Source organism: Embiotoca jacksoni, unplaced genomic scaffold (assembly GCF_022577435.1).
Source record: "Embiotoca jacksoni isolate LCO1_2020_lvr unplaced genomic scaffold, fEmbJac1.0.p SCAF_4, whole genome shotgun sequence".
In the NCBI taxonomy this organism is placed as follows: domain Eukaryota; kingdom Metazoa; phylum Chordata; class Actinopteri; family Embiotocidae; genus Embiotoca; species Embiotoca jacksoni.
In genome coordinates this window covers 1,907,058-1,917,560 of record NW_027185392.1, presented here as the reverse complement: position 1 = coordinate 1,917,560, position 10,503 = coordinate 1,907,058, and the positions used below count along the sequence as shown (strand labels likewise).

The 10,503-nt window shown below is 44.6% G+C and overlaps 1 protein-coding gene across 1 annotated transcript; it reads right to left on the bottom strand.

Annotated features, from left to right (window-relative positions):
• Window positions 1-694: 694 nt before the first annotated feature.
• On the bottom strand, window positions 695-9,013 carry dok1a (docking protein 1a). Its single transcript, XM_069167761.1, has 7 exons — window positions 8,947-9,013; window positions 7,753-7,831; window positions 4,900-5,027; window positions 4,706-4,816; window positions 3,983-4,052; window positions 3,194-3,366; window positions 695-3,088 (listed from the first exon to the last, which is right to left on the bottom strand). Exons 1-7 carry the CDS (start codon window positions 9,001-9,003, stop codon window positions 2,186-2,188), a joined length of 1,521 nt encoding a protein of 506 aa, XP_069023862.1. The 5' UTR covers window positions 9,004-9,013; the 3' UTR covers window positions 695-2,185.
• Window positions 9,014-10,503: the final 1,490 nt, after the last annotated feature.

The following is a 10,503-nucleotide window of genomic DNA, read 5'->3' as shown; positions in this document are numbered from 1 at the left end:
TCACACGAGTAATAATATTTACTCACAGTTATGAATGAGTGTGTCTTACCTGAACATCGCAGCTCAGGGAAACTCTGATCTGAGGTTGCTCTGAACACCGTGGAGCTGCAAATACAAGGAAATCATGTGACTGAACAGCTCCATTTACTGTTGTACACATTCACTCACTGCTATTTTATAAAGAAAAAAACTAAAACAATGAAACACAGTACAATCAGACCAGCACGTCCAGGAACTTTGGCTTGCAACACGGCCCCGCCCCCTTTTGGGAGGGAAACAAATCATGTATACTTCAATGTAAACTAGAAGTAAAAAACAAATTATTAGAAAACCAGCAGAGATAAATTAGTTTATAAAATGATCCAAAGACACGCTGTCAGGTTTATTTTGATCCCTCTTCAGTCTCCCAGTTGGTATTATTCTGTTCTCAGTTTCTAATATGACACTTTAACTTGTGTTTTTATTTAGAATATCGCTAAAATCAATGCCAGTTATAATATTTCAACTGTCGGATGAATTTCTAAATATAACTATTAGTGTTAGCTAGACTTCAGCAGTAACGATTAGCACTCGTAAGCTATGAGACTTTGTGGTTAGTGTTAAGTAGCTATTAGCATTAAAGGTCTTTGAGATCATTAATAAAAATGACACCATCTGCTCCAAAGTAGGTTGGAAACATTAAAAAAAAAAAAAAAAAACATCTTTATAGCCCTGACTGTTTCATTTTTTTAATGTAGAGTACGGTTTCTCGCTATGCTAACAAAGAAAACGGCCTTTAACTCGCCGGTTTCCCGTCGTCAGAAGCCGCCTCCGTCACGCTCACAGACGGACGTCGGACAAAACTGCTGATCAGCGGTAACGTTAAACATTTTTAGCACGAGTCTGTGACGTTTTATACCAACAAATGCACAAGTCAGTTCTCAGCAGAGTTCGACAAGGACTGGAGGGAGAACTTTCTACCGCCTCAGATGTAGACATAATGTACTGCGCCCCCTTGTGGAAGCAACATGTTACTGCACCTCTAAATGACACCAGGTTTTAGTAACCTGTGTGTTTTATATGTTAGAACTGGATTTAGAGTCTACAGACAAGGAGGGAAATCAAATGGAAGACGAGACTCGAAGGATGGAAGCAGAAAGATGACGGGACGTCTTGAAAAGACGACGTACGTCACGAAACTTGTGGGTTTCAACCCGTTCTCTTTCTACACAGTAGCCGGTGTCAGAAATGTACACAAGATGCCTTAAAATTTTGAGACGACACCTTCTGGAATTCATGTAAAAGCAGTTTGTCAGAAAATATTTAGTGTGTGTAAGATGATTTAGACAAACAATATCCACAGTGATGATAACATTTTATATTATTATCTAAAATATTTTTTTTAAAAACACTTATTTTTGATGCTGTATATACAGCTGTGGAAAAAAACACATCAACATTTTAGCCTGCTCAAAAAAAATTAAGTTTGTTCATACAAATGAAAAATATAGATATATATTTTCAAAAAAATGTATAGAACACAAAATAACAAAAACAGCTGTTTTATCTTCTGTAGTGACACACGACTAATTAGTTATTGATTAGTTTCACCTGTCCCTCGTTGACCTTCCCTCCCTGCCGTATTTAGTGTGCTCTTCTTCCCCCTCTGTCACTTTGTTTCAGTTCTTTTGAAACCATGAGGACACACACCACCCTGAACTGTGGCGCCATGGCAACAGGCTTCTCCAGCAGGCACGTGGCTCTGTGGTGCAATGGCCAGCGCATTGGACTTCTGGTTAAATGCCAAAGAAGCGAATCAAAGGTTATGGGTTCAAGTTCCACCAGAGTCAATATTCAATTATAATCGATGCATTATGTCATCTTTGAGAAGTTAATACTGTTCCAGTTGTCACAAAAATGTGGGGAACTCAGGTGCTGAAAACTTCCTCAGGAAGGTTGTTGCTTCCTCCTGCTGCGTTCAGGAAAACTCGCTGTAATTTTGGTTCGTATGTAACATGCAGCTGAACTCGGACCGTGCCCCATGCTGTTTTGTGTTTAACATATCAGCATCTGAATGGATGATAGTGCTTTCTTTTAGAAACAATAACAAAAATGCAAAAAGATTTAAGAGAAAACATTCATGCAGGAGAAATGCGAGCATGTCGTGTTAAACAGCAGACGACGTCCGGCGACACAAACAGTGGAGTTAAATGACGCCCAAGTTTTCATAGATGATGTCATCGAGAGATTCATCTGTTGTGGTCCCGCTGGCGGAGGCAGCAGAGGTGGAGGAGGAGGTGTTGGGAGATGAAGAGGGACCAGACGGTGGCGCCGTCTTGTGGACCCGAGCGTAGAGGTGGGTGAACGGGTCGGGTTTGGTTTCACTTGTTTGAGACTCTCTCTCTTTGTGGCTCACGGGTTCGGTGTAGATGGGTTCACCATCTGCAGAACTCTTTGTTTCTCCTTTGGTCAGGGGGGCGGTCCGGTTCCGGTCCGTGCCGATGCTGTCGTACACCTCGGAGTAGACCGGATCCGGGCAGCAAGTTGCAGCGGAGGAGGCGGGAGGCGGAGGAGTCACCGGTTCTCTTGAACTCGGGGGTATGAGAGGAAGAACGCTGGCCGGGTCGACGTACTGAGCGGTGCTCGGTTGGGGTTTCAGTACCGGCTTGAGGCAGTCGGCTGGGTCGGCGTAGACGGCGTCTGATTGGCCTCCATGATGACCTGCAGACGGGCCGTCGTGTGTGGGGACCAATGGGAGCGGCATGAGGGTGATAGGAGCTGGCGGCGCTGCAGCACACTCTGACGGACTGACCGGACCCTGCTGAACCTCAGCGCCGTCCTCTGGCGTCGGCGGTCTCCTCACCTGCGTCCTCAGTTTGTCCTCCAGGATGGCGGCCATGCTGGTCAGGTCTGGAATCTTGGGGAGGGGAGAATGAGCCCGTATGTTGGGCACCATAACTTTCTCCCCGTCTTGGTTCTGGTTGCCTGAAGTCTTCCGTCTGATGGTGCTCTGAATCAGGGAGAATATTGTCTCAACCTGCTGTGTCTCAAAGATGAAGGTCCCGGGACCCGAGTCGCAGCGTCTGCCGGCTTCGATGGTTAACGCCAGCTGGAAGACAGGAGAGGTGAGAAGATATAAAACCATCCAACGCAAACATTACTGTCAGATTTCTGACCTCGTGAAACTCTAAAGAGAGCTGTTTGTTTGAGATACCTTATCTTTTCCGTATCGTCTCAGCAGTTCGTACGGCCATTCTCTAACAGTGTTCTTCTTCAGTGGTTCTCTCAGCACCAGCGCCTCTTGTCCCACCTGCAGCCAGTACGACCCCTGCAGGCCGCAACGAGCCGCTGCATCAGACCTCTGAATCACAACCCAGAAATCCGGGGCTGAAAAGGACCACAAGAAATCCTTTTATTAATTACGATTTAAATAAAACAGAACGCGTTTCGATCATTTCAAGTTAAGAGTTTTGACATCAGTTTACAACAAAAGTGCCCGAAGAGATTCAGGAGTTAACACCCAAAGAGGTCCTGAACTTTAGAGGGATTTTTAACACGTCATCTTGCACGGTGGTTCAGGATGGAGGACTCACTGACGTTTTGAAAGTGAAATGTAGTCCCATTCTTACCCTGTATTTGTGGATGCATCGACGAACTGTGTTTACAGACAATGTTTTTCAGAAGTGTTCCTGAGCCCATGCAGTGATTTCCTCACGTGCACATTTTAAATGACACATGTAGACTAATGAGATTTCCAGCAAATATCACTGTCTTAAACTCAGATTTGGTTCTTTTTTCTGACAGACATTTGAAAGAAATGTAATTTTTACAATTTGTTGATAAATGGTGGAATTTTGTGGGGGTTCGGAGGTTCACAATGTGCCAACGAAGGAATTGAAAAATGGGTAAGAAATGCATTCAGAAGAGCAGATCTGATGATATTGAGATAAAGGAGGAACCTGAACAGAAGAAAACACAGATCTCAAACATATAAAAAGGTTACCTTCATCTGCGGAGGCGTATATCTGGTTCTCCTCCATATGAAGCTGACTGGAGGCCGAGCCACCTCCTCTCTGACGGAGACACAGAGTAGAAAGGACCAAAAGGATTTCATACACCAGTTAGAGGATATCAAGCAAATATATGCTCTGTCTGAATTTGAAGGCAGCAACACTTTTCAAAAGTTAGGACGGGGCCATGTTTACCACTGTTTTGCATCCCCTCTTCTTTTAACAACACTCTGTAAATGTTTGGGAACTGAGGTGACTACATGCTGGGGTTTTGAAAGTGATGAACCTCTCCCCATCTTCACAGCTGAGACTCTGCCTCTCTAAAATGCTCTTTTTATATCCAATCATGTTACTGATCTGTTGCCAGGTAACCTAATTAGTTGTGAGATGTTCCACCAGGTGTTTTTTTTTTTTTTAGGGTAACACAACTTTTCCAGTCTTTTATTGACCCTGGCACAATTTTTCAGAAACACGTTGGTGGCATCAAATTCAAATCAAATGTTTTTCATAAAATAATACAATTTGTCAGTTTCAACATTTGATATGTTATCTTTGGTCTATTGTAAATTAAATGAGTTTACATTATTTGTGAATCATCGAATTGTGTCTTTATTTCCATTTTACACAGCGTCCTAACTTTTTTGCTAACATGTTGTACAAACTCATAATTAAAGTGACCATAAAGATGCTTTATGACATCACTGTTGTGCTCTCACCTGGAAGGTGCTGTGACACAGTTTGTCCACCCAGTCCAAGCACTCGTCTTTGACAGCAGCGAACACCATCGTCCTGTCCTGAGTCTCCACACAGAATGCTGACATGTTCTCCTGCAAACAGCACAACCAACAGCGTGAAGCAATTCTTTTAACGGACACACGGGGAACACCAGAAGAGCAGCAGAGAGGCTGACCGTGGGGCACGCCTCGGCGTTAGGGGGCAGGCGGAGGACGCTGATCAGCTCGCACAGTCGCACCACCTTCAGCTTCCTGTCCCCGTGAGGCTGGTGGTGTCGCCTGGTGTCCCCTCCTGCAGCGCCTCCTGGAGGATCCAAGATGCAAACAGGCACAGACAGACGGTTACAGCTGACTCAGCAGGTTCTGGAAAACACTTGTGCAGATGATTTCATTGAAATGAAATAAGTGAGGAGTTCAGGCTCCACACTGAAGAGAAACATGGAGCTCAGTCAGTAAACGTTCCTTCTGCAGTGGTTGCATTGTGACAAACTTCCTGTAAGGTGGAGGTGCTCGGGGCATTTTGTCTGAATGTAGCCACAAAGAGAACCTCAGCATTACATCAAGAAGCTTTAAAGGAGCTCTGAGATAAAAGTCTGTCATTTTGGATCATAGACTGTATATAAAAGTGTTCGGAACTGCTGGGTCGGAAAAATGATGCCGATGAAGAAGTGCCTTGAGTTGCAATACCACCGAGTGCCACTAGAGGTTGGCTCAAAAAGCCTCCGGCTCCATAGACTCCCATTCAACTTCTCATAAAATATAAAGTCAAAAAATTTCAAAAGTCACTCCTTCTTATTAGTTTTCTGGCGGTCCATCTGAAAATAATCCTGTTATTAATTACAAAATAAGCTTCAGAAACATGTGTTTTTGGGGGGGCGTGTCTGTTTCATTGACAGGCCTGTGGCAGGAAGTAGTATCATCGGGTTTCCAATCAGATCAGTCAGATCCACCGCTCGCTCCTCCCCCAGCTTGTCCAAATATGGTCACTTCCTGCTCCAAACCGCTCCGAACTAGCAAGATGGCGACGGACAGAATCTGAACTGGAGGCTTCGTAACGTTCACAAACCAGCGGGTGACGTCACTGCTGGTTGCCGCTTGGTTGGAGCTCAGTGACCCGCTGAGCCTCCGTCACCTGTCGGATACCAGTCAGCGTCTTACTGCTTCTCCAGGAATCCTCCAAGTCAGGAGAACAACATGCTGAGAACTAAACCAGGAGGTGGAAATGAAAAAGAACAAAACTCCACCAACATGTGAAAACAGGAACAAACACTAGAGGGCAGCAGTTTCACACTCATGTCTGCAGCAGGTGTTGTTTAAAGACGGTCAGTTGATGTTTGGTGGGTGCTCTTCAGAAAACATGTCAAGTCAGATATTCAGTATGAATAAAGTATTCTCAGTCCCAGATTTGTTTTATTTTTATTCATGAAATCTCAAATTTCCTGGAAACAGTCGGTGAGACGAGTCGTCTCTCTCCCTTAAAGAGTCTCTCCGTCTGAGGGAGGAAGTTCCCTCCTCGTCATGAAGTGACGAAGAGTCCAGTAGACTCGCTGCCGAGACACTTTCAGGTCAGTACAGTCTGTCTCACACACACACACACACACACACACACACACACACACACACACACACACACACACACACACACACACACACACACATACATACAGTGAGGAGAAGACGGCCGCCTTCTCCTGAGTGGACCTGCTCTCCACCTCCTCCTCTGATGACTGACTCATGTGACTCTGCTCAGCTCCTGTTTTCATCCTGGAGCTGCACTTCCTGTCACTTTTATGTCCTCTGGATTATTTATCATGTTCACTTCATGTAAAACGAGCCGCGGTCACTCCTGCATGTGAGGTCAGACCGAGACATTGAGAAGATGCTGAGTTTTAGTAACACTGTGTCACACACACACACACACACACACACACACACACACACACACACACACACACACACACACACACACACACACACACACACACACACACCTCCATGACTCTCGGGTTGCGAGGAGCACTGATGATGCTCCTCGGAGAGACGTTCGGATGTTCGCTGTGAATTCAGAAATGGAGTTTTAACATCAGCAACGTATCCATTGTTCATTTGTGACAGATCTTCCTCTCCTAAGCATCATCATCATCATCATTCCCAAAAACCCTTAGAGAAACTTCTATTACTGGTTCATAACCACCAAAAATGTTTTGTTCTTCTCCTTCAGGATGTTTTTAGAGATCCAGATGACACTTCAGAGGGAAGTCGTCTGTGCTGTGTTCAGGTTCCTGCCTTTGAGGATAATTTGGGGCGTTTTGTGTTTATAATTTTGGACGTTTCTATCAGAAAAAACACAAGGAGCCAACAAAGTTAAAGAAACAGGAAGCAGACGGAGATTCAGTCAGAGTGAGGAGGCTTCAAAGACCTGATGAAGACTCACTGACAAAATGATCTGCTGCAGCTTCAGATGATGCAGAGCTGCAGCTGAGAGGTTTTTAAAGCAGGTTCAGGAACAGCAGAGTCACAGAGTCATCGAAGTCTTTCTGACTTGCTGATGGAGACACAGACGGACTTTGAACTGCTACTGAGAGGTTTAAAACCTGTCCTCTCAGGCTGAAGGTCAATAAAACAGATAAATGTCAGTTTTAGGAGCTGATTTGTTGTCAGAGACCCTGAGATGCTCCTCAGTAGGTTGTGACCCGGTTACAGAGCCGTGTGTGTGTGTGTGTGTGTGTGTGTGTGTGTGTGTGTGTGTGTGTGTGTGTGTGCGCGCGCTCTGTTTCAGACGGCTACAGCTGAGAGGAGGAGAGATGTTGGACCGAGTCCAGCCGCCTCCCTCTGCTTCCTCGCCGCTCGCTGTCTGATGGCATCTAGCTGACACTTCCCGCAGTCCTCGCAGAGCCAAGCAGCTCCGAGCGACTCCCTGTTCCTCGAGTCGGACTGAGGTCACCGCAGAGTCACCAACACAAACAACCACCGCCACAATAAAACCAGGGCCGCTCTGACCTTCGAACCCCACAGAGAGACAGGCTTACCTCCCGCGTACTGGATCTCCAGCCGGCCCGCCGCGCTGCTGCTGGAGGGGAACAGAGACAACCAGACCGGCTTCCATTTCTGACCGGAGACACAGACAGAACCAGACCACAGGTCACAAACAGGAAGTTACCTTTGACCCCTGAACACGCCCCACCCCACCCTGGAACTGGTGAAGTTTCACACAGCGACGGTGTTACAGGGAGGCAAACATTAGTCACATCCTGCTTCATGCAGGTACAGGAAGGACAACCCCACCCCACAATCTCCCCTCCTACACACACACATATACAAAATAAAAAAGGGAATGCAATTCTGGGATTTTTTTTTTTTTTTAAGTGTTGCTTTTAAAAAAACACAAATTCAATCGATCGCCACAATATTTGCAGCAGCTTGTAATGTTGCTTTGAGCCCCGTGATTGTTCTCAAAGTTCAACACAGAAAGAAAAACAGATTACAAGGCAAATATTTCTGTGATGTGCAGCAGGATTATTATCACAGGAAGTTACCACATATTACTCTTTATCAGGGAGGTGGGAAAACAAAAAACTCGACTTCCAGTTGTTGTTTTTTTTATTCCTGCAATTTTACCACAAAAAACCCTCTCTTTAAACTCCACAAATTCCATCACAGTTTTTGAAAAAATCAGTCGCAAAAAAACTCCTGAATGGACTGAAAAATATAAACAGAGTTAGTTCATTTTCACCTGTATTGGCTTCAGTAACATCTGTCTATAAAACATCTGCATACATGTGGACACAAAAAAAGAATTCTAATAAAAAAAAACTTTTGCATGAAGTGTTTGTTAACCAGTGACACGTACAGCAGGTTGATGATTAATAATCAGTCATTTTCTTTTCTGATATGAGTGTGTGTGTGTACTGTGTGTGTGCAGTGTGTGTGTGTGTCTGCAGGAATGTGTGCAGACTCTGCTGTGTTTCAACTTGTTCATTTGGATTCCTGAAGTCTCATCTACCAGCAGTTGGAGCAGCTCAAATATTTTCTCTCTGTCGGTCTGAGTGAAACTAAAAATTCTCTGATGATCTTTATTTCTACACTCAGGACACTAAACAGGGACACTCGCAGCAGTGACGGTGTGTGTGTGTGTGTGTGTGTGCGTGTGTGTGTGTGTGTGTGTATATGTGTGTGTGTGTGTGTGTGTGTGTGTGTGTGTGTGTGTGTGTGTGTGTACTCACTCTGCCTGGTTTATGTGGCTGCAGATAAACCTTCCCTGATTTAGATTGAGAGTCCATCGAGGAGGGAGACGCTCATCAGGACGACACGCAACTGAGAGGTGGAGGTTCTTTTTCCTTCGGTGAGCAGGGAGGACGTGGGCGGTGCCACGGAGACCTTCCTGAAATATGATCCCCACCTGGCACGCGCTCTTGTACACAGAGGACAAAGTTCAGTCAGTAAATAATCAGACATAAACAGCAGACGCTCCAACTGAACACTGAAGAATAACTATTTTATATTCTGTTTCAATCAAACTGCAGCTGATCAGACTCATTGATCATCTTCTGTACAGACGTCAGATCTCCTCGAGTTTCTTTCCTTCCATTGAAGCAGCGTTCAGACGATCTGATCTGAGCCAGCAGACTTGAGAGTGGACGTAGTGAAGTGAAGTGATTTAAGTGTCTCAAGCTGCAATACCACCGAGTGCCACTGGAGGTCGGCCCCAAGAAGCCTCCGGCTCCATAGACTCCCATTCAACTTCTCTCGTGAAATATAAAGTCAATAAATGTTTTCCACCAGCTATTTCAATGTTGTTAGCTAAAGTCACTCCTTCTGATTAGTTTTCTGGCAGTCCATCTGAAAATAAACGTGTCATTAATTAGAAAATAAGCTTAAAAAAGACGTGGTTTTTTTTTGTCTGCGTGTCTTCATTCAGTGTTGAAAACACAGATCGTCCTGTTTGTGTCTGTTTGGCCTCATTTGGTCCTCAGCTGACGAGCTGAAGGACGGGAGCTCTGAGAGGACTGACAGAACTCTCTCCTGTGAAATCCATTGCGACCTGTCATTGATCTGGTTTGTCCTCCTCGTCCCAACCATCAATCAGCTCAAATAATTAATTCAACTGTATGAATTAGACCGGTGGGTCAGCTTTCACAAGGCTTTGAAGTAGTGAAAGAGTTCTCCAACCGACATGTTGGGAGTAGTTACAGATTATTTATCCATTTATAATCAGAACCTTTGAGACAGCTCATTGAAATAGAGCTATTTCTGTGTTTCAGGGTTTTCTGTACCATTATAACACTGATGTGCAGCACCAGCTTCAACAACAGCTTTGTTTACCCACGACTGGCAATGATTATTATTTTTATCGCAGACAAAATAATAATAAATAATTAATAAATATTGTGATGATAAAAGCAGATTTTTTTTTTTAAGTCAAATAACCATCCACTGCTACGATAGCACATGAGCCCTCCAGACGCCCGGGAAACCCGGATCATCATATGGAGCAGCCGACGACAGCACAATGCCTGTAATACCCCTTTCAGGCCACCAGAGGATCCCGTGAAAACACACATGCACGAATGAATTAGAAGGTCAGGTGACGGAGGACTTCCACCCAGGAGACAAGGATTAAAAAAAAAAAAAAAAAAAAGGATTATTTTTTTTTTTTAAAGACAGCTTTTCTAAAACGTAACCACGTGTTGTTTTTTTTTTTGAACATGACTAGGTCCACTAGAGGGCAGCATGTCAATGTCACTGTTTTGCCTCACGGAAGAGCAAAAAAAAAACGCAGT